Consider the following 24828-nt stretch of genomic DNA (forward strand, 5'->3'; position numbering starts at 1 on the left):
GCCAGGATGGTCTTTGGAGGTGCCGTTAAATAGCTTTATTCCAAGAGCAAAGAGAAGACACTGAAATATTTAATTGAAAGAAAGTGGAATCTTCAGAGCCGTTGTTGCATTAAATTGGTCTGGTAACAGAGGCCAACTAGAAAGGTTTTCTAATCTGAATGTGTGTTTGGAAGGCCTCCTTGCAAGAGACCAGTGGAAATGGTGATGGCTTGGACCAGGTTGGCAGCAGTGGAAATGGAGAAAGTTAAGTGAGTCAAGATACATATAAGATATATGAAAGAGGTAGAATGACAGGATTTGTGGCTTAGTGAACGTGGGGATGGCCACAGAGTGGATGGTCCGTGATGACTCCCTAGGGGCCTTTGCTGAGATGGGACATGCAAAAGGAGGGTATTTCTGCGAGATAATTGATAAAGTCAGCTGGGACATACTGAATGTAAATGATATAAAAAACTTTCCTGGGAGGTAAATATATCCTTGACTATGGATCTCAAGAAAATGGTCTGCCCTGGGGTTCTATACAGATTTTGGCATTGATGGCACATAGGTAGGTAGTGGTTGAATGAAAATGAGTAGATGATTTTATTTGGGGAAAGTATGTGGAGTGTGGAAGAAAAGAATCTAAGACTCAAGCCTAAGGGACACCAACATTTAGGGGACAGATAGAAGAGGAAGAACAAGCAAGACTGTCTTTTAGATGCCAGAACGAAGACTAAAGATTTTGATTAATTTCCTGATTAATAGGAAAGTCCAAATTCGGACTGAAATCTTTCCACTCTTCAAATCCACCTTCTAAATACTTCATGTTTATGAATGCAATTTAAGAAGTAGATTTATGTAATTTACAGAAGGCTTGCTCTGAGCGAGACCCTAAGTATTTTATGTACATTATTTTATTAATTTCCAGAGTAATCTGCTGTTAAAGTATCATTATTATTCCCAGGATGTGGATGAAGAGACAGAGACTTGGGGAACTGAACTTAGTTCCCCAAGGTTACACCACCAATACACAACATGACTTTCACCCATTTCTTTCTCTTGCCCAAATCCAGGTTTTTGGCCATTGTGATTGTCCTAGTGAAGGCAGTGGCTCCTAAACTTTGCTCTCATCAGAATTACTTGGAGGGCTTCTTAAAACAGATTGCTGGCTGGCACCCGCTGAGTTTCTGATTCTGGAGATAAGTAGGGCATAGAGTTTACATCTCTGCCTTGTTCCAAGAGGCTGCTGCAGTAGGGTGAAAATAGCAGAAAACATCAAAAAGATACTGGCTGAGTAGGGTAGTTTCCATTTCACATTACAGGATAGTCAGACAGGAGGTTATTCCAGATCCCAGGGTCCTTCCATCTCCCCAGGTACTATCCTCATCAGCCTGGAGGAAGCCAGCTTCTTCCTCACTACCACTGCAGGCTGTGGGGACAAAAATGTCTAGAACAAGCCAATTCTTGCCGATCAGGGGACACTGAAGTTGTGCCCTTCACATTCACACATATTACAATGTGAAAATTTTATCAAGAGACTGGAGAGCCATGAGCCTGCCTAGACCATTAACTACTATGGAACAAACAGAGAAGGGGTGCTATGGATTGGATTTTAACTGTCTTCCAAAGGCCCATGTGTGAAAGGGTTGGCCCCAGCCCATGGAACTACTGGGAGACAGTGGAACCTATAGAGGGGGGTCTTAGTTGGAGGAAGTTAGGTTAGCGGGAGTATACCCTCTCAGGGAATACTGAGACTCCAGTCCCTTCCCCTTTCCCTCTTTGCTTTCTAATCATTATGAGAGAAGCAGCTATCTCTATCACTCTCCAGCCATAATATTCAGCCTTACTTCAGGCCCAAAGGAATGGGGGCATGGGGACATGACCATGGAAACTGTAGGTCATAGTAAGCCTTCCTTCGTTATAAGTCTGTTATCTCAAGTGTTCTGTTACAGTAACTCAAAGCTGACTAACTAAAGGGGTTTGTAGTAGGGAACAACAAGCTCCCTACTACAATAATAGGCTGCCCTGAACTTTTTTATTTATGAAATAATTTTCAGATAAAAATTAGTTAACTCATGCTAAATCATTAACATTCAAATACAGCCTGGTGAAATTTGTCATATGAAATGTTATTAAAAGATATTTTTATTGACTTAATCCTATAATCTCTAAAACAGAATCAATTTCTAATCTCTGCCATGTACTTCAGGCACATAACATAATTTCTTCCTAACATAAACACTACCCAACTGGCTCTCCCCAGCACCCCAACATTAAGTCTATTTATTAGCATTCTGTATACATTCATTATATGGAGAGATGTATGAATAGATACAAACATCTATATGCATATTAAATTCAGTTAGCCGTAATTTGGCATAACTTGATCATGATTTCCCTAATTTAAGATAATATTCAACCTGTTTAGCATGAAGGCGTTCTCTCCTTTAGCTGCTGTTTCTCCACCTCGGTCTCAGTCAGACAGCATCTTCTCACCACAGCTCTTCTCTAATTGTCCCAGGTCATCTCAAATCAGCAACCATTACTTTCTCAAAGGACCGAATTACATTTGCACTAACACTCTAAAAACACATAAGCCGTAATTCAGTGTTTCACGGCAGACATCACATATTTCCTTCCCCTAACTCCTTTCTGTCTGTGGAAGGCACCTACGTAGGCCACCGGGGTAAGCTTTTCCTTAGACTGTTTTCTGTCTTAAACATGCTGATTCTCAGAAGATTCAGTTTGGTTACTGACTCAGATAGTGACTCGGTGACACACAGGAACTAGGAGTGATAGAGCAGCTGGCTCCATAGATCACTAAAAAAATCCATACAATCAATGTTACACCCTTGAATTTAATTCAAAATTAGGTTGGAAGTCAGCACTTGTAGCAGGTAAAAAGATGCTTCATCCCCAGGGACACACAGCGCTGCAGGCAAGGATGCTGCCAGTCCTGGTGACACCCTTCATGGGGCCAGCCAGCCACCACACATGCCTATATTGATTTGCCAAGTCAGCACGGTTATCATTTTTCTAAAAAGAAAGGAAAAAAATGTACAGAAACACAGAGACCCTGAACTTCTTCCAGCAAAGAATACTTCAGATACAGTAGCAAGGAGTCCTGCCGCCACAGGTGAGGTGTGACTTTCGGAGGGAAGTGGATAATTTTTACTTGATGGTGAATCATTAAAAGTGAACCAGATGATTAAACTTAATGGAACAGCCACATTAAACTGAAATTAGTAAAAACACGCCTCGGGCAGGCTACAACCTTTTATTTGTTGTTGTTTAACTTCTGTCTTTTACAGTGGCCGTGATGAATGACATCACAAAAGCAAAAATCCAATTAAAATCTAAGTGCTCAATAAACCCCTAATGTCTGGTCGTCGCCACCGCTTTCATGGGCACTGCAGGCTTCTGTTCCCGCTTTTCCTCTAGAAAGGACTGGCCCTGGGGAGTTCCGTGGAAGGGGAGGAGAATGGGAGAAAAGAAAGGCGCTTGGAGGTTTCTGCACACCGGGTCAGACCCAATAAAGCTCTTTGTAGGGGGAGAGAAGAGGGCAGAAGGTTAAATTGTTTTATTATCAGGCAATGCTTGAGTGAAGAGGTACATCTCCCTACTAGTTTTCAAATATTGATAAATCAGAATTGTGATCTGCAGAGCAATCCCCGTCCGCACACTCTCTCTGCATCTCCTTGCGCCTTTGTATCGTCTCGGGTGTTTGTTCTATAAGTCATCGAAATGGTCTCTCCTGACAGCTAAAAATAAGTTTCTGATTACTTTTACCTGAATAAATCTTGTGATCAGATGTGGTATTCACCTACTAAGTGTGCAACAATTACATATTGAAGTGATGAAAGAACTGGCCAAGGAGAGTGTATAATCTAGTGGAATGCAGAATATCATAAATCACATGTGAAGACAGCAAATTGCCACCAGGTAGAAGAATATAGGCTTTTGATAACAGATTTTTTACCTCAGAGATATGGGGTGCTTGCAAAATTAGGTTTTCCAAGTCCTCAAAACAAAGTTTTCAAAGTCAGAATAAGAGCAAAACCATGACAATTATGAGCTAACAGAGAACAATAGTATTGATATCTTTAGTTTGGAAGGTGCTTTGTAATTTATAAAACATACACCGAGTTTTTAATGCATGCTTACGTGGCAATTAATGCAGTGTTTGTATCTGGTCTCTAATGAGACCTCCATAGCAGCTTTATTGTTGAGCCCTTATTATCCTCATTTTACTGAGGCTCCTTGCTCAGAGAGGTTAATTAGCTCTGCTGTGGTCTTGCACTCAGTGAGGGAAAGCAAATGAACGTGACCTATTCTTGGGACTTGCACTTGGCACTCCCAACCCTGAACCAGGCTGCTGACCACAGCTGCCCTCGAGCAAGGATCTGCAGGGCAGCGGTACTGCTTGCTTTACTCATGAGTTAATGAAATGGCTCTTTAAGAGCACTCTTCGGTCATTAGGATTTGACAATGGAGAGTTAAACTTTCCCCGGTGGCTCTTTCTGTGTCATCATGGTTTCAACGCTTCCTTAGCATATCACATTACACAAATCATGGCATACTCTTGTTTTACATTTCTTATTGCATTTGTCTCACTTCTAAGCAATTTCCTCCCCGTTCACATTTATCTTCCATTATTCCTGCCAAATAGCTTTCAAAGCTACTAATTGTATGAATAATATTCTCATTCCCAAACTCCATGATTAGCTAGCTGTGGGTGTGTGGCACTGGACATGGTTTCTCTATATCCCAAAATGAGAAAGTTGCACTGAATCATCTAGAGGGCTCCTTCTTGCCCTCAAATTCTAATCTTCTGACACTCACAAATTTATTGGGCCACAGGAAACTTTCTCTCTCCATTTTGTGCAAATGACATTCCATGGAACAGTTTTAGGAAGGCTCGTTAGAGCATTTGCTAAGCCCCTTTTCGCCTGGAGAGTCGATTTCCAGATGTGTCATGGACGCCACTCTGAGCATTCTATGTGTTAACCGTGAGGATGCAGAGTGTCACCTGTTGCTGTTGCCTTTGTTTGGGGAACACAGCTTCTCTGTCTAGATGGAGCTGAAATAAGGTAGAGATTCACAGCTCTCCCACTAGGAAACAGTATGTCATTGATATCGATGATCCAGGTGTTAAATGGTTCTGCTCAACAAAAAGCACTTTTAGAAAACTTGCAAATAGATGATATGAAAACCTAAACCTGTGCTGGGTGGGCAACACAGAATTAAGGAAAGCACCGGAACTCAAAGTTGTGAGAATGATCTTCGGAGTAGGAAAGGTGGATCACCACCTCTGTTTCTGTGGTATCCTAGCTTTCCTTATCTCATTTCACTTGAGAGTGACTCACCAGAGCAGAGCCCCTGCTCAATCTCCCTCAGGAGCTGGGAGCCCCTACCTTATAAAGCCATCTGTTTCAACATTAGGCTGGCTCCTCGTGTCAGACAACCCTTTCCTAGATTACACTAAAATCTGAATGTCAAATGTTTATTCTTCCAAGTGACCTCAAAAATTATCTAGTGTGCTAGTTTTCAAGATATTGCTCATGGCAGCACTGAAGATGTCTCAAATGCTTTGAGTTGAATTTTGTAAATAATCTCCATCACCAAAGACCCAAGGAGTTTATCTAGTTTTCTTAAATTCACCCAGAGGCAGAATGTACTCAGGTCTCACTGATTGGAAAACCAAAGATTTTTTTCAACAGTGTATCATTTGGGCTGGGATTGTGGCTCAGTGATGGAGCGTTTGCCTGGCATGTGTGAGGCACTGGGTTCAATCCTCAGCACCACATTTAAAAAAAAAAAAAAAACTGAGTGAATAAGGTATTGTGTCCATCTACAACTAAAAAAAAAAAAATTTAAAAAAATAGTACATCACTTATATCGTATGTTTGTGTGCATGCAAGTAAGAATGTATTAGTAGAATCCGAAAACTGTTTCCTTCCAGCCAGGCTTATATGTCCTTGGGCATCTTAACTATTGCTCTGGCCTTTACCTTTCCCTTCTCCAAAATAAGAAGGTAACTAAATTTCCCTGCTCTGTTTTAGTTCTAGAAAGTTCTTTGATTATAAGGAAGCATGTTCATTAATATATGGCATTTACTATTGAGGGGTTATGTAAATAGCAAGGGAAAAAGTAGCTGTATGCCTTAGAAAGCATTAAATGAACGTAGCATGCTCATAAAAACAAACCAGTTTAGGATGACAAGCTTGACTTTTACTTTCTTTAATTTTTTTTTTTTTTCCCTACACTAGTTACATTCAGACCAGGACAGAGGAGATGGATCACTTAAATATATCCTTTCAGGAGATGGAGCAGGAGATCTCTTCATTATCAATGAAAACACAGGCGACATACAGGCCACCAAAAGGCTGGACAGGGAAGAAAAACCCGTTTACATCCTTCGAGCACAAGCTATCAACAGAAGGACAGGGAGACCCGTGGAGCCAGAGTCTGAATTCATTATCAAGATCCATGACATCAATGACAATGAACCAATATTCACCAAGGACGTTTACACAGCCACTGTCCCCGAAATGTCCGATGTCGGTGAGTGAGATGTGACTTCAACCAAGAACTTGTTCTCCTTTAGGGCATCCGCCAAGTTAAAAAGGGTAGGAGCTATGTGTACCGAGTTGAAAGAATCCAGATGCTATCACACTTTCAAACAATCTATATGTCCTTTCTGTAAGTGCATCACGCTGCCTAATACTAGTTCCATCTCATCTGGTGGTTAAGTTTAAGGAAACAGCATTTCCTCTCATGATGAGGGACAGCCGGGGTGAGAGTTAGAAGTGAGACCATTGGATCTGCTTTCTCTCCGCCCCGTACTCCCTCTGTTTCTTGGACTGAAAGACGGCAGTCTTCTCCATTTCTCTCCATCCACATGAATACTAGGCTCCAGGGGAATACCTCCCCAGTGAAAAATAAAACCTGAATTTATAGTTCAGTCTGAACAACAGTGATGGTTGTTTTAAGTAACTAAATCTGGAAAAGAGATTTCAAGAAAACTTTAAAAAAAAATCCATAAATAGGGGTTAGGGTTGTAGCTCAGTGAAAGAGCACATGTGGATCACTGGACACCACCTAAACATAAAACAAAGGTATTGTGTCCATCTACAACTAAAAAATAAAAACATGGTATGTGGGGGCATAACCTTTTACTAACAACTGGAAATTACGAGACTTTCATGACATTAATGTGTAAAATTAATATCGTATGCACAATTTCACTGCCAATTTTAATTTTAGTGTGTGTGGATTTTATTTGTTAGATTGTTAAATTATGAGAAGGTAAACAGGATTTAAATTCAGAAAAAAAATCCTAGTGATGTCATTCTTTGAAACATTAAAATACTTCATGGAAGACAGTAGCAAATTCTAAACCACTCATATACAGGGTTGTTTTTATTTTCACTCTGTCATATTCAGAAGAGCTGAAATTACATAATAACTTTTCTATGATTCTGTCAGTCAGATTTCAGAGAGATTGTAGTTCACAGATCCAAGACTTGAAAAATATCCAATCCAGGGAAATGATTTGTAAAGCATCTAAATTTTCGCCTGAGGAAATTGCTCATCTCATTGCTTGAAGCCACTTTGCTTTGTTAGAAAAATCATAAGCCACCACTAAAGCAAAGAAGGAGTTGGAATTCTTTGAAGAGGAAGATTTCTTAGGAAGTATAATATTTCTTAGGATGGATATAGATATATATAGATAGAGACATAGATATAGATTCCTCTAGATAAGAAAGGGAAAAAGAATTAATGAAAGACAGCTTTGTCACCAGCACCACCCAGTCATGCACTGCACAACTCCAGGGCCTGACATTCACTTTTGAAGCCATGAAAGCCAATTTACAAATACATGGAAGTAATTGACAGTGACATACATTTCTTGAGAAAGGGAAGGTTGTTTTTTTTTCTAATTTCTATGCAGGCATAATAATGTGATATTCATCATTATAAATTAATATGCAATTAGTATAATATATAAAGTCATCTTAAAGAAATTTCATTAAGGTAGTGGAACAACATCAGGGAAGTGAAAATGGATTTTTGGTACCAAACAAACCTAAATTTGAAACCATCTACACTAATAACCAGCAGTGTAGCCTTGGGCAAATTACTTGATTTCTCTGAGCCTGAGTTGTTTGATTCTCCAGTTCTGTATCTATAAAAAATAATGATAATAAATGTCAACTCCTAAAGGTTATCCTGAGGCTTAAATAAGAAAACAGGTTCAAACCCCCTAGTACAATCTCTGGCAACTAATAGGCACTTAAAACATCTACCTAATCACATTCCAAAAGCAATCAGATTTTGTATTAATGCAAATAAGAGCCTGATGTTTGTTGACTTCTGTTAGTTCTCTCTTTAAAATCCTGTGATGCTGGCGTTCTCTCCTCCTCCTTTGCCAAATTACAAGGTGGGTGCTGTATTTCATGCAGCAGCACGAGACATCCAGAGCATTCAACCCTAACAGAGAACAATTTATCTGTTCAATACCTGAAATTGGTTAGGTATCGCAAAAGCAACTTGACAACTCTAATATTCCCTAGATGTAACTTCTCTGCCCTTTTCATGGATAGGAAGACTCCAGCAGTATGTCCACTGCTTACCTAATAGGATTATCAAAAGCAGCCATAAAATGGTCTTAATGGGGGGGGTCCATTCTTTTTGAAAGTCACAAAGCCTTTTGAAAGTGAAATAAAATATGTGCATGTTCTTTCCAGTGAAACACACATGTAAGCATACACATGAAAATTAGCACGGGATTTCAGGGCAGGTAGGGATACTTTGAAAGTTATAAGGTGACTATTGTCCCTAAATTAAGAATACCAGCCTAAAATACATTAGCCTTATTTGTATATTTAATTATAATCATTGTTTGAAATTACAACTGCCAGATGTTTATGAATTCATTCTTTATCTAATCTTAAGTACCTCTTAAGGTTCAAGGTCTTTCAGGATCTTGGAATTACCAGATAAAAATATTTTTTTAGGATGGTAAGTAACAGGAAACCCAACTCAAAGTAGTTTAAAGAATAAAAGTATTACTGGTCACATTACTTTAATCCAAAAGTAAACTGGGCTATTGGAATTCTGGGTGTTTCTTGGCTGTTTTTAAGCTTATACAGCTTTGTCCTCAGGCTGGCCTTTCTCAGATCACAAATAGCTGTTTGTGGCTTCACATCAGCACCTTATAGTCCAGGAGACAAAGCATCAATGATGCAGGACTTCTAGCAAATCATGAGTGGCCCAAAGAATAGAAAGCTCCTCAATTCATGCCTATGGACAAAGTAATGCAAGTTGCTAATTGATTTAGTCCTGAATGACTTGAAAAAGTCACTACAGCAATAATCCAGTCAGATTCATCATTGGAGATGGGTTGGGAGGAGTTCCACTCAAGGTCATGATCACTCCATGCTTCTCTTCAACCTAATCCTCACAGTATTTATTAGTTGGTTACACCCCTTCAGAGTTGAGAATCCAAGGCTTTTTAACCTAGCATTCTACTGAAGTTCACCTCTTTCTTGTCATGATAACTTCACACAAATTAAGGTCATGCTTTCTTTTTATGTGTGTATCAATAAATATGGAAAACCCTTAATTTGTTTTCAGTTTATGTTTCTGTGTCATTACAGGGACATTTGTTGTCCAAGTCACGGCAACCGATGCTGATGATCCAACTTATGGAAACAGTGCCAAAGTCGTCTATAGTATCCTACAGGGACAGCCCTATTTTTCAGTTGAATCAGAAACAGGTAGGAATTCATTTTTGGCCTTCCTTTTTATTTATTTTTTTTATAATCTATAATTTTAATTGACATGCTCAGCTGAGCTAGCATATTTTTTAATAAAAACAATCAGCATGATTGAATTTTCTTGTATTCTTCTGCCAAACACTAATGATATATTTGTAAGCATGACATCCAGATCATTTTAATCAAGAAACCTGACAATGAACCTTTCATCTAACGTATTTATATAGGGCAGATTCAGAAAAATTATGCAGTCCATTCTTTTTCTTCCAGTTTGGGGTGAAGCTAAAAGATTAACCCTTTCTGGTAGGGCTATTTACCCATATTCTGGTTCTTCTGTTTCTAGCTATTGGGTAAGACTGCATCTCTCGCTTCTGCTCCAATGCTAGACATAGCCATGTGATTGATTGATTGATTGATTGGGGCAAATAAAATGTGGCAGTGATGCAGAGTTGGTGCACAACCAACTGCCACATCCCCCTCCCCTGTCCCAGTGATCGTGGAAACTCTGTTGAGAAGGGGTTACCCTGGATGGCCAGTGTTGCCATGAGCAGAGCATCCCGATCACCTCCCAGAGCATGAGCAAAGCTCACACTTCAGTTGTGTTAAGTCCCTGAGATGTTGTGTTGTTTGTTGTTACATCATTGCCTACCTCATCCTGATCTGGCTCTAATACAACAAAGCCTATCACCTTATAAAATCCTTTCTTCAGCATCTCATTTTTCTATATTTTTCCCACAGAATAGCATCCTATGTGATGATGATTTGGGGTTTTTACAGCATTTGTATTGTAGAGTAAATTCTACATGTATGTGCCAATTGTAAAAGGAGTCAAGTTTCTTTCCTACATTTTTCAAACATCCATTATTATGGTAGAAATCCAAACCTTTCCAGATGCCTACATCCAGTTTGAAATCTAGGTATTAAAAGGTGCGATAAACTTGGGAAGAATTCCAAGGAGAAAGAAAATGTAGAATTGAAAAACAATAAGAAGGAAAAATTAGAATTATTCAGCTAAAGGATAAAAAGCTAAGGAGAATCTCCTATATTTAATAGACAGGTACTATTATGTGGAGAACAGAAAGCACTGCACTTTGAAGTCAAGTCAATAGGAATAAAACTGACCTGGTGTCTGAAGTATTCTTGTTAAAAATTAAAATGATATTTTCAGCTTCATTAGTTATTAGGCACTGGAATGTGCAACCATAGAGGATTATAAAGTCTTCTCCAGTGATTTTTAGAAGAAAGTTAATTTAAGCATAAACCCTATATAGAGATCAGGCAAACTTTTAGAAGTTCTTTCAACTAATTATCTTATAACTGCCTAACAACAGAGACAAATTTAACCTAACTTTAAAATTGTTACTGTTGGGACCAGTTGAACTAATGTTCACATAAGCTTTAGGAAAAACTAAATTCTCCAGAATCATATAATACGATAATTGTGAGAGAACCAATGCTGTGTATTCTTAACACCATAGTTTTGTGGTTTCGAAAAACCTCAGAACACTCATTATGGTAGGTGTATTTGAGGAACAATTAGCCGGTTCAGTCATGTGGAACCCAGAAGTCAGCTCAGTTTCTTAACAATTTGCTCGTAATGTACCTGAATATCTTTTATCAAGCAGCTACCATAACACACCTTTATATCATAGGTCAAGTTAGATTTTGCTGTACTTAATATTTATAGAACAGGCAATCCATACCATTGCAGGATTTGACTTGTACTTGTGTTCATTCTTCTGTGTTACAGGCTTTTTTAAATGTGTCTCTCTCTCCCCTATGTGGTTGTAATATCCTTCAGTATAAAGGCTGTATATAATCATCTTTATATCACAATGACATCTGCATGGTGTTTTGCATATTGTGGGTGACAGTCTATGTTTGTTTGCATAAATAAATGATTCCGTAAAGTATTCTAAATGCATCCCTTTCCACTCCTAAATTTCACATCCATAGGTATCATCAAGACAGCTTTGCTTAACATGGATCGTGAAAACAGAGAGCAGTACCAAGTGGTGATCCAAGCCAAGGACATGGGCGGCCAGATGGGAGGATTATCTGGGACCACCACAGTGAACATCACGCTGACAGATGTCAACGACAATCCTCCCCGATTCCCCCAGAGTAGGAACATTTGATTGAAAAAGTTTCTTCAATGCCATATCATAAACTCTGACTTCAAAAATGTTTATTTTCCATTTTCATTATTGTCAAAATTAGTGGACTTCATAAGAACTGGCACTTTTATTAAAATTATTAAAATGAGTTGACAACACCACTTAAGCTCAGGAAGTGTGAACATTTATGTTCCTCCCTTGGTAATTAGCTGAGCGATTTCTGATATGGCTGTTGTAAAAACAGCATCATTATTTTCTTTTTCCTTATTAAAAAAGACTGCCAGAGACATAAATTTGCTTGCACAGAACATATGTATACAAGCATGCTGCTATTTGTTAGGAAAAACTTGTCTTTATGTTTTGTGAACTTAATCAGGCATGTAATCTCTTTTAAATCCTCACAAAGCTTCATAAGGAAAGGATTTATCATTTTCCTGTTTCTAAAAATATAACTGTGGAAGTAACTATGTACTTAATCCATTTGTAATCATAAATAGTTTTCTACATTATGGTTAATTGAGATACCAAACGCCATCTATAACATCATTAACTCTTATGATTAGGCAGGAGGAAGAAACAACACTCATCAATGCTGAGTTTGTATCAAGCATATGCTTGATTCTTTCACATAGAGCCGCCCAAGTGGGGACCAGTTTTAATGCATTTTCCTCCACGAACACAATCTCATAAGAAAGTTATCTCAATTATTACATAGAAAACCCACTTACTTCATCACAGCATTTTCTAAAAACTATAGAATGGAGAATCACATAGATCATTAAAAAGTAGTTATATTTTTTTTCAAGAATTTATTCAGAGTTAGCAACATAGCAGAGTAGCTAATTTCTGATAAAAGAGGTAGAAGAAATGTTTTATGAGTGCTAAAATTTCCCCCAAGAAACCTGAAAATATCAAGATCACCAATATTTTTCCCAAAAATCTCCTCTTCAGTGTGGCAGTCCCCTGGGGAGGGTTATGTTGGGCTTCACCAGCATCTTGGTACCAAGGGGACGTGTAACTACTCTTTCTTCACTTAGCCTGTGTCTTGTTATGTGACATTGCATTGAATATAGAAAGGTGCAGGAGGCCCTTAAAATGGAAGTTGAAGACATTAGAGAAACACTTAACCCATTTTATCATTTTACCAAGGATGAGCCCAATACTGAGGAAATTAATATTATTCATGAACCATATTTTAGTGGTGGCACAGTCTGGTTTTGGTTTTTCCAAAACCATTTGCATGAATGGTTGACAGAGTGTAATATATGACAGTAGACTAACTTTCATTTTCACTAGTTTATTTTTGTTTTATTTTTAATTAAATGATGTCCTTTCAGATCTAAACTGAAATTCACATGTAGTCTTCTTAAACTAATTTTGTAAGAAGAGGATATAAGGAAAATTCCTATCTACAAAATAGAAGTTTTGAATTAATAATACAAACATAATCATGGGAGAAACCTATGCATAGATAAAAACTATAATAAAATTTTAAAGAGTTGGTTATTAAAAACTTGCTTTATCACTCATTGTATTTATCTATATCCCTAACTCAGCAACTAAATCCAGATATGTATATGAGTAAAAGGATATATTCTTTAGACATATTCATCAAATTGCTATGATTTTACTTTCACCTTCTGCTAAAATTAGCAGAAAGAACTTTTTAAAAGAACACCTAGTAATTGCCTTCAAGTCACAGTTCTGGCTAAGTTCTTCTCTCCTCTTTCTGATTGATTAGATTAACAGGGGGCATTGAAAACTTGTGGTTTCTCTTATAGAATTCAATCATTTTCATAATGACACCATAAACTTAGAAGCCTACTTACAGAACAAGATAAATGCTCTCCATTTGCAAGGATGTAGATCATGAAATAGATGGGGGGAAAAATTTTTTTGTACCAGGAATTGAACCCAGGGGCACTTAATCACTGAGCCACATCCCCAACCCATTTTTTTAATATTTAACTTATTTAGAGACAGGGTCTCGCTAAGTTGCTTAGAACTTCACTAAATTGCTGAGGCTGGCTTCAAAATTTTGATCTTCCTGCCTCAGCCTTCTGAGCCACTGGGATTAACAGGCATGCACCACCTGACCCAGCAGAAGAAATATTCTTAACAATCATGATAGTGAAGATATAAGGAGAATAGGGCACCGTTAATTATTTTGAAGAAAGAATGAATCTGTCTCCATCCATGTCCTAAGGGACTCTTCAAAAATAGGTTTTGTTTTTACCCTAATCCCCGCCCTTATCCACAGTCTTTGCTTTTTGCAGTTTCACTTACCCAGTGGGTGTCAACCACAGTCCAAAAATATTAAATAAAATATTCCAGCATCAACAACTCCTAAGCTTCAAATAACTGACTACAGTATAATTGTTATAATTGTTCTAGCTCTTATTATCAATTATTATTATCTCTTACTGTGTCTCATCTGTAAATTAAACTGATCATAGGTATGTATATATGAAAAAACAGAACATACTGGTTATAGGACTTAGTACTACCTGTAGCTTCAGGCATCCACTGGGGGTCTTAGAACACAGTCCCCATGAATAAGAGATTACTTATGACATAGCATTCTTAGTCTGTGTTTGACTCTCATCTCTCTGGTGATTAATAGGTACATATCAATTTAAAACCCCTGAATCTTCTCCACCGGGTACACCAATTGGCAGGATCAAAGCCAGTGATGCTGATGTTGGAGAAAATGCTGCGATTGAGTACAGCATCACAGATGGTGAGGGGCTGGACATGTTTGATGTCATCACCGACCAGGAAACCCAGGAAGGAATCATAACTGTCAAAAAGGTAATACCACCTCTTAAATCTCATACAAATAAACATGCTTTTCTCTGGTTCCCAAGTTACCAGGGGCAGTTAACATCTCATATAAACATTCCTTTAGACTCTGAGTTTGTTATTTTAGGAAAATGCCAATTCTAATGATATTAAGACCTCTTGCATTGGCTTTTGGGGGCTCTAAATAATTTTATGCCTTCATTAATACCATACTTTTAATAGCTTTTATATACAAACAAAAATATGAAAAATTGTGCTGTATATGTGTTATAAGAATTTTAATGCATTCCACTGTGATGTATTTAAAAAATAAAATCAATTAAATATTAAAAACAGCAAAAAAGAATCTCCTAAGTAAATAAATAATATAAACAAATGTTATACATAAAAAACATGGAATAAGTATTATAAATGAACAATAAGGAAGGAGACAGTGCCAGATATTATTCTAGGTCCTGGAGATGCAATGGCACCTACAAATGGTCTCTGCTGTCATGGAACTTCCAGTTCATAGGGGAGGAAAAAATAGAAAGCAAGAAAACAAACTAATAAATGTGTAACTAAAAATTGCAATAGGTATGTTAAAGGAAAAGAGTAATTCACATAGTGATCCAGATGACCTGAATTAGAGAAGATATGTAAAGACCACATATTTAAGTGATACAAATTTTCTGCAACTACTTTAAGCTCTTTTCTGAAACACGATGATAATAAATCTTTTATGTCCCAAATTCCTCTTATTTGCCAGTGTACTTATGCATTAATTTAACCCCTCCCAAAACTATTGCCACAGTGTGGCAAAAGCTAAAAACCAATAAATTGTATGCTTTGAGGCTAAACACATTAATTTGGTTGATTTTTTTATGATTCCCCTTTTATCAGGTAGAGTGTAATAATTTCTCCCTCCTTTAGCACACAGTTGTGTTTGCTGGTAAATATAAATGTAGGTGGATATAAATAACAAAAATTTTCCCCTTAAGCTCATGTCCTAATATCTGGAAATACAATAAAACATGTTTAAGTGACACTGAGACCAATGTTTTATATCATAATATAATTAGGAAGCCCATTAGTGTGCATTAACCTTTTTAATTTTCTTAGTGCCTGATAAGATTTGAACTAAAATTTTGCCTGGCCAACTAAATCACACTCACTAACGTCTTGATTAATTATCTTTCTAGTGAGCCTTGTCATATTCCCATCTAAAACTAAAAGTCAGCAATAAGCATTTGGGTTTGTTGTGTCTCCAAAAGCAAAAATTTTCTTTCTAAAGATTTTTAACAACAATGATTATTATTCCTTTCTTGGGTCAATAATTAGCTCCATGCCCTTATCAAGATGTCATTTGGAATATTTTATTAACTCATGCAAAAAAATTTTTAATCTATTTTATCTGAATGAGGAATAGGGAAACCGTATGCAAACCTGCAGTTCCCATTGCTGACGTCACACCTTAGAAAAACGGGGGGGGGCGGGGGGTTGAAAGTATAGATTACATCCCCACCTCAGGTATTTGCCTTAAATATGTCACTTTCCTTCCCAAGTTTTTGGACTTCGAAAAGAAGAAAGTGTACACCCTCAAGGTGGAAGCCTCCAATCCCCACGTGGAGCCCCGATTTCTCTACCTGGGTCCGTTCAAAGATTCAGCCACGGTGAGAATCGTGGTGGAAGATGTGGATGAGCCTCCAGTCTTCAGCAAACTGGCCTATGTCCTACAGATAAGGGAAGATGCTCAGATTAACACAACAATAGGCTCGGTCACAGCCCAGGATCCAGATGCTGCCAGGAATCCCGTCAAGTAAGCACACTCCTGCACCATCTCTGTCATATGTCTCCACCAATTTATATTCAAATATCCACCTGCACCTTAGAAAAAGAGGAATGGCTTTTTTCCAATTAAACAGTTGTGTTTTCCTGAAAAAAAAAAAAAAACTACTCCAAATATCACCTTTGACTCTGTACTTAGTGCATAAAGATTATTTTAGCAGCAGCATGAAGCTAAAATACACTAAAATTGAAAGGAAAAAAAAAAAAAAAAGATGAGCTCAAGATGTATACTGCTTGCACTGGAGGTAGTGTGAGGTAATGCAACTCAGTGTCCTGGGCTTTCTTTAAGGTTCAAGATTTTCCTAGGGTTTAAGATTCGTCAAAGTGGAATGGAGAAAATAACAAACTAGGCACTGGGCTTGAGAGTCTGTTTTCCAAATGTTGGAAGAACCTATCATGTAACACTTAGAGGCAGAATTATGTTCCATTTGGATGCATAACTTTTCCTCTTGCAGATGTAAATAAAAACAAGAACCATTTCATGCTATATGTCTGTGAAATCCAGGGGAAATTAATAAAGCAGAATCCAAATTTATGCTATGTAAGCAAGCTCTGTTTTCCCTGTACTTCCCTGACACCTTTAGTTGTAAATCATGTGTTCCAGAAAGCCTCATTGCTCTTGGGGACCACTAATGCTCTGAATATTGTAGAATCTTATGAAAATACTGGAGTCTAGCAACCTCTAACCTTCAGCCAGTAACTAAGGTGACTAATGAGAAAAGTGCTAAGCCGAATATCATTGTGTAAATTATTCCTCATAAATATAGTAAGCAAACAAAAATGCTGTATGAGAACTCTTGTGAATCCCACAAATATATTCTGGTCAGGTCACCTACCATATGTCAGGCATGTCCTGGAACTAGGGAATGCTAGACACAGAGTCCTGATTGCAGGGAGCTTATAGAAAGAAATAAAAAATTGATAAATATATAATGTGTCCGGTGAAAATAAATTCTAAGCAGTAAAATAGAGCAGAGTATGGAAACAGAGGTGCTATTTTAAATAGTGTGGTCAAGCTCAGTGGTAGGGAATCAATGGGGCAAAGATTTGAATGAAATGAAGGAATGAAGAATGCTAATATCTGGGGGAAGACCATTCCCAGAAGGGGTAGAGCAGGGGTGAGGCCTGATATCAGCTCTTGCTTTGTGTGTTGAAGGAGCAGCAAGGAGGCCTGTGCTGCTAGAAGACAGTGAGGGAGGAGAGGCCAGGTAGGAGGCAACAGGGAGGGCTGGATGGCGGAGGTGAGCATGGCAGGTCCTATGTGGCCCCTATAGTCCATGGTAGAGATTGGACTTTCTTCTGAGTTGAGAAGCCACTGAACACTTTGAGTAGAAACATTACCTAATGCAAAGCTACTTTTTAAAATGATCACTGGGTTGCTCCATGATGAATGTTACTGCAGATAAAACAATTTGAGGCTGTAAGGCAATTGTTTTCCAACTTTTTAGCCATCGAGACCTCTTTGTTTCCATGAAACTTATGACACCCCCACGTCTAAAATACAGAAATGCCTGACTTATTTTCAAGCAAATAGACTTGTCACATCATTCTACTGGAGTTTCTATAAGATACCTTGGATTGGACTGTGTCAACCCAAAGCAGCCACATGTGAGCCTTTGGATCAAGTATTTCTCCATCCATGCTTAATATTATTAATAAGGAAAAGGAAAGATGGCTTTCACTTCCATAGCACAAGTGATTCAAGTGCTCTCACAATTATTCTCTCATTTGGAGTACATTCTAACTGCATAAGGAAAAATAACTCAGCAAATCAGTGTCAAGTCCAATTTAAAAGTGTTAATGCTCAAAGGTTTACAAATACAAGCTTCACTTACCTCTTGAATAGATCAACTTGTTTTTAATTTAAGAGATAATGTCTTTTGGGAATATAGGCTATATACTTCTATATCTATGTTACTTTTTATATGAAATACCATTTTTACCCACTGCATTATTTCATGTTTTATGAAAGGAAGTAGTTAGCTTGTCAAACTGGGTTAACTATTAGTTAATTTTAAAGGTTTTTTTTTTTTTTTTTTTTTGCTTCCAGACTTCCCTTGGTGCATATGGATTTGACATACAAATATAGATTTAAAGCTAGAAATACACCTAGATATATTGATATAGAAATATATGTTCCAGTGATTCCTTTTCTAGGATAAAAGTCATTCTTATATTAGGAAAGTACAACTACACATAGTTTTAGGTTATTCTAAGCATAAATATTGAACAGCTAGGTTCTATGTAGTATGTTAGGTGAACAATTAAGATCCTTCTTCCCCAAACATTGATTTATTGTTAGGCAGCTATAATATTTAATTCTTTAATCACAAGAACATAATTTTCTTCCAACAATTTTTATCACCAATGCCTTTTGAAACCCTTGAAAGAATCTTATGTCACTATTAATACCTACTATGAAAAATTTGCATGCAAACACACCTCCTTTCCCAGCCCAGAGATCTTCCTGCCTTGAGGATACGTTAGAAGACAAATTATTCAATCACAAATACACTGAAGCCAGGGTGGGGGCGGTGGTTTGAGAACATCCCAGCAGAATGATCTGCTACAATCATAATGGGATTGATTACCTTGTTTTCTATTAGTGATGTTTACAATCAATGTTTATAGATGGTAAATGTCTCTGTTATAAATTGAAATTGCTTTAGGGAAAAACAAAAAGCAAATAAGGCTTTATGTAAAAGAATTTTTCATACGGAAAGTGGGCATTTTAGATTTTTCTGCTAATTTTTTAATCTCCCAATTAGGGGAAAGTAATACAAAGTTCAGTATTTCTTAAATAGTTCCTCTTCCTTTAAAATTTAAAGCTGCCTTCAATGAAAACTTTCTCACTGCTTACCCTTTATTTCAAGACTTGATGGAAAAAATATGATTACTTGTAAAACTTTAAACTGTAACAGGAGGCAAAGAGACAAAGAACAAAAAAAGATTACTGCTGTATATAATTGTAGCAGCTTATAAAGGCACTAATCGGCACTTCTTAAGCTTGACATTTTTCATGAGAGAAAAAATATGTTTGTAGATAATTATTGAATGTCTCACAAAGTCTATGAATATTGAGATTTCCTTTTGGTAATTAACCATGTGTTATAAATATTTATCATCCTCAAATTTAAAATGAAGAAAGGTGATCAAGTAAATTCAATGTTGTTGCCTAAATTCTTAGTAAATGTTGAATGACAGATAGGGCAAATGCAATAGCTTTTTCATCTGTTTTCACTGTTTTGATAATAAAAATCATTGGATCACATACACTGAAACTAAAATTCCAACCCAACTTGTACCCATTGTAAACTTCATTAATTCTGTATAAAGTCAGATTTAAATAGCCTACAATAACTGAATGTCTATTTCATCTAGACACCTGCTAGATGACAAAAATAAATTTTATTAAGGTAAAACACATTGTTTATTATAACTCACTACTTACATTGTAAATAAAAATGATTCCTTGAAATAACATTTTGGACATAGTATAATATTATCAATGAGTAACAATTTTTCCCAGAGCATTCATAATAATTCCATATTTCCAACTAGTTAAGTCATTTGCCTGAATTGTATTTCTAAGATGACATGTATAAAGCTCCTATCATAACATAAGTTTTGAGAATCCATCTAAAATGCACATTTTCTACAGCCCTTAACATCAACTTTCTTCAGTGTTTTCTCTTTTTTTTTAAATTCTCTCTCTCTCTTTTTTTTTTTTTAGAGAGAGTGAGAGAGAGAGAGAGAGAGAATTTTTTAATATTTATTTTTTAGTTCTCGGCGGACACAACATCTTTGTTGGTATGTGATGCTGAGGATCGAACCCGGGCCGCACGCATGCCAGGCGAGCGCGCTACCCCTTGAGCCACATCCCCAGCCCTTCAGTGTTTTCTCTTAAATGCCTGTTTGCTCATAAACATGCATACATAAGTACTTTTTCACCTTACATGGCTACTCTAAAAACATAAAAAATACATACATATGTAAATAAACTTTTTAAAAACTGATGGTAAATTTGTAAATAAGATTAGATTTTCAAAATCCATGAGTCTTCTATCAATATCAGGGTTGAAAACTCTGTCCTTTGGTTTCTAAGACATCACTTTTGTTCTTTGAATATCTCCAAATTCCCCTTCTCAACTATTCAGCTCCTGCTCTGATCCAACCACTGTTCTGTCCTGGTGGGTCTTTATTCTCCCATTGGTGCTATCAGTGATCCTGTCCTTACTGTTTTTCCCCTTTCACTGGATGTTGAATGAGAAATCTAAGTTGTCAGTCCAGATCTTTATCCTATGCATCCAACTAGGTATCTTCCCCTGGACCTTCCTCAGGCATCTCAACCTCAATGCATTAAAAATGGAACTGAAGGCAGTCCCCACAACCTGTCTTCCCTCCTCTTCCATCAGCTTGTGGCAGAACCATCCAACCATTCTCTTCCATTCAACCTGCAATCTTTGCTAAACATGATTTAGACTATGATACTACCTTGCTTGGAAACCTTTGGTAAATTTATGGTGAATTTAGAATAAAGCCCAGCTCTTCATAAAGCCAACCCATCATTTCCGCAGTCTGGACTCTGGATCCCTCTCCAATCTCATCTCCTACCTCCTTTTCCTTCTTCACTAAACTTGGCCACACTAATTTTCCTTTGCTTCTTACAAAAAAAAAAAAAAAAAATTAATTAAATGAGTAACAGAAAAATAACCAATGCCCTACATTATACACAAATACACATACACATTCTGAGTTCTATAAACTTGAGTTTAAAATACGAAATATGTAATTACCATAAAAACTTGATCCAAATTATATATTTTTAAAAAACTGTAGAGGTGACTCTTAAAAGCGTGCACCTTGTTCTAGTGAGCTTACTGGTAACACCTCAATTGTAAAGAACTGATTTCTCAGGATATTTTACTTAATAGTAAGTTCTAGGTATTTAAATATGCAGTACAAGTAGAAAGAAATTCATATAACATATATTCTGGATATTGCTTTTTGATGTGAGGATAGCAATTCTAAAGCCTTTCTAAATTCTACCCTGCATTTTCAGGTATTCTGTTGATCGACACACAGATATGGACAGAATCTTCAACATTGATTCTGGAAATGGTTCAATTTTTACATCAAAACTTCTTGACCGAGAAACACTACTGTGGCACAACATAACAGTGATAGCGACAGAAATTAGTAAGTCCAACCTGGTACTGCTGCTGTCCCTGATTGATGGAGCGCGTGTCCCAGCTAGGGCTCATGGAGCATGGCCAAAACTCGCCACCACACCTCGATGATCTTGCTCAATATGTATTGAGGGAAAATCCCTGGAATGGTTTGAAGTGATGTTTCTTCTAACTGTGGGGTGGTTCATTCCTAAATGGAGAGGAAATTGTGGAAGTTTATAGTTTGGAAACAGTGGAATGAGAGTGTGACTTGATTGAGAGTGAGACTGGATTGGTACTATTAGATTTGATTCTAAAATGCATGTAAAGTTAGAGCATTATAGAAACAGCTGGGAAAAAAATGGACTTTCGGACATTGCAAAGACAGAGGAGGGAAAAAAAGAGTTCAAGTGTCTTTAAAATGTAGACATGGTCTAGAAATCTTGTGAATATTTATTCCTCAAACTTTCTTAGAATTTCCATTTTGAAATTTGTACAGAATTAAGAGGCACAAATGATCATTTTTCCATAGTATATCAAAGTAAGCAATACAGATCACCAAGTAATCAATAAAATGTTCAGAATGAATTTTATGGTTCTCCCTGTGAAAACTAAGGCAAAGAAACACAGTGCCAAAAGAATACTTCAAATAAAATGATTATACTTCAATGAAAATTAATATGAATTATAAACACAATGTTTGGACTGAGATACATGAAATAAAAAATGGTCTTTAAAATAATGTTTTAGTGTTTAAAACGAGACTTCTAAATGAGAGCTATTTTTAGTTTTTGTTTTTAATTCTTAAAGTTCTACACATTTTCATCTCAGTTGGTTATCTAAAGTGAAATATTCCATATCAAATAGTCCATTACAGTTATATTTTGTCAACATAACTCATGAGATTTGAAGTAGCTGAAGGATATGGGGTGGTATAATAAGTAACCAATATGGGCCAATGAAGCCCTGCTTTTGATAATGACAAGGACAGCTCATTAGACATTTGTATCCACTGTGGATACCAGTAACAGTGCACCGTTAAAGCTTGAAAATTACAAAGTTATTGTCCACTGAGAAGGACCATTTTTCAAAACTTCATGAAATTCACTTCATAAGTATTTTAAGCTTTCTGCCTTAAAATCCTGTTTTTAGGATTTAATGTTTCTATGACACATTTGAAAGTATCAGTAATTCAGACCTTTAAAAATTCATATTTAGCCACTCTAACTTTGGAACAATGGCGTGAGTAAAATGTTGGACACAAAGGATTTTCAGAATCTTATTGTCACAGCCTCTGAACTACCTTTGATGTGTCAAAAATCAAGAATTTGTATAAAGTTAGTTCACTCCCACTATGAGGCCTCTGCGCTTGCTGCTTCCTCTGCCAGGACCTCCAGAAATACCTAAGGGGCCTAATCTTTCTCTTCAGTCTCATCTCTGGGCAAATGGTGACTCATCAGAGAAGCCATTTCTTGTCATCCTATTTAAAGTAATACCAGCCGGGCTACGGAAGCACACGCCCGTAATCCCAGCAGCTCAGGAGGCTAAGGCAGGAGGATTATAGGTTTAAAGCCAGCCTCTGCAAGTTAGTGAGGCTATAAGCAACCTAGTGAGACCCTGTCTCTAAATAAAAAAATAAAAAGGGCTGGGGATATGGCTCAGTGGTTAAGTACCCTAGAGTTCAATCGCTGGTACCAAAAAATAAAATAAAATAAAAAGTAACACCCTTGTCTGTCTCAATCCCCTTTCCATTTAATTTCTCCATAGCATTGACCATCTGATAGGTGATATACTTATATGTGTACAGCTTGTCTATTCCAATAGCAGAATAACTCTCCAGGAAGCAAGCTAATTTTATGCTCCCTTGTTTCCCAGCACCCTAAACAATGGCAGCACATATGAATCTTAGATGGTCTAATATTAGTATTAGAATTTTTATTAATGTTAGCATTTAATGAAGTGAGCCAACAAATAGATATAAGAGTGAAATAGATGGAAAGGGTGAGGCAAGAGATTCTAACTCCTGTTTCCTGTACCAGCAATGTCTTCCAACTAACCAGGAGAATATAAAAGACAAAAAAAAAAAAAAATACTTCATATCTTAAGACATTGTCTGCACTCAACCATTATCCAAGATGAACAACCTGGACTTTGGAATCAGACAGACCCAAGTTTGAACCTAGGCTCAACTTCTTACTTATCTCTGTGAATGTGGATAAATTACTTAACTTCTCTGTGCCTCAGTTTCCTCATCTATAAAATAGGGGCAATAACTGTATCTACCTCAGAAGTGTGTGTCAAGTCAGCTAATCCAGCACGGTTCTTAGCATGATGTCCAGCTCTTATTCAGCACTCACACAAAAACTAAGACCAATAACATACGTTGATATCCTGGTGGTTCATGCATTTCTCATCTTCCTTTTGTCCATGTTTTTCCTATCTTCCTGCTTTGTTGGTGTCCTTGAAACTCTACCTCTAAAATGCCTATTCTTACTTTGTGTGGCCTCAGGCTTTATTATGCAGATGTAATCGTATCAACACAAGTAGGAATTTCCACCAGGTGTATCAACCATAGAAGAACCAAACCATTGCATTCTTTCTCATGTCCTCAGTGGTGCTCAATGCCTCTAGAGTATTCACAGCAGCCCAGGGGAATCTCTGTGTGAATAAGGAGGAAAGAGAGAGGGAATGTTGTCCACAGGGAACTGGCGATCAACATATAAATGCCTGGTTTTTTTTTTTCTTTTTGGTATGTGGCAGATAATCCAAAGCAAAGCAGCCGCGTACCTCTGTATATTAAAGTTCTAGACGTCAATGACAACGCCCCAGAATTTGCTGAGTTCTATGAAACCTTTGTCTGTGAAAAAGCAAAGGCAGATCAGGTAAGTTCATCAGAAAGTACATTCAAGTTGAAAGATTAATTTAAGTCTCCTAATAATTCATATGATACACAGATCTGAGGGCTAGTTTTGAATTATCAATGAAGTGAGTGTTAAGAAGATCAATACCATAAATAAGAACTAGGGTGAATGTTTAAATTGCATAAGAGAACAAACAATTTTTAAGAACTGGAAGTTCGTCACTCCTGAAAACTGACGCTGATACCAAATCGGTCTTTTTCATTAAAATAGATGAGTTGCAGTGTTATTGGAA

At 37.1% G+C, this 24828-nt stretch overlaps 1 protein-coding gene across 3 annotated transcripts in view; it reads left to right on the forward strand.

Annotated features, from left to right (window-relative positions):
• The window catches only part of CDH6 (cadherin 6), a 117082-nt gene that overhangs the window by 85304 nt on the left and 6950 nt on the right, over positions 1–24828 (forward strand). For all 3 annotated transcript variants that reach the window (XM_081282081.1, XM_081282082.1, XM_081282083.1), the window contains exons 3-9: positions 6249–6543; positions 9642–9761; positions 11718–11885; positions 14502–14689; positions 16225–16478; positions 21570–21706; positions 24436–24557. In XM_081282081.1, the coding sequence (XP_081138207.1) occupies positions 6249–6543; positions 9642–9761; positions 11718–11885; positions 14502–14689; positions 16225–16478; positions 21570–21706; positions 24436–24557 (1284 nt within the window). The remainder of the gene's footprint in view (positions 1–6248; positions 6544–9641; positions 9762–11717; positions 11886–14501; positions 14690–16224; positions 16479–21569; positions 21707–24435; positions 24558–24828) is intronic.

Source organism: Spermophilus citellus, assembly GCF_964194105.1.
Source record: "Spermophilus citellus genome assembly, chromosome: 1".
NCBI lineage: Eukaryota > Metazoa > Chordata > Mammalia > Rodentia > Sciuridae > Spermophilus > Spermophilus citellus.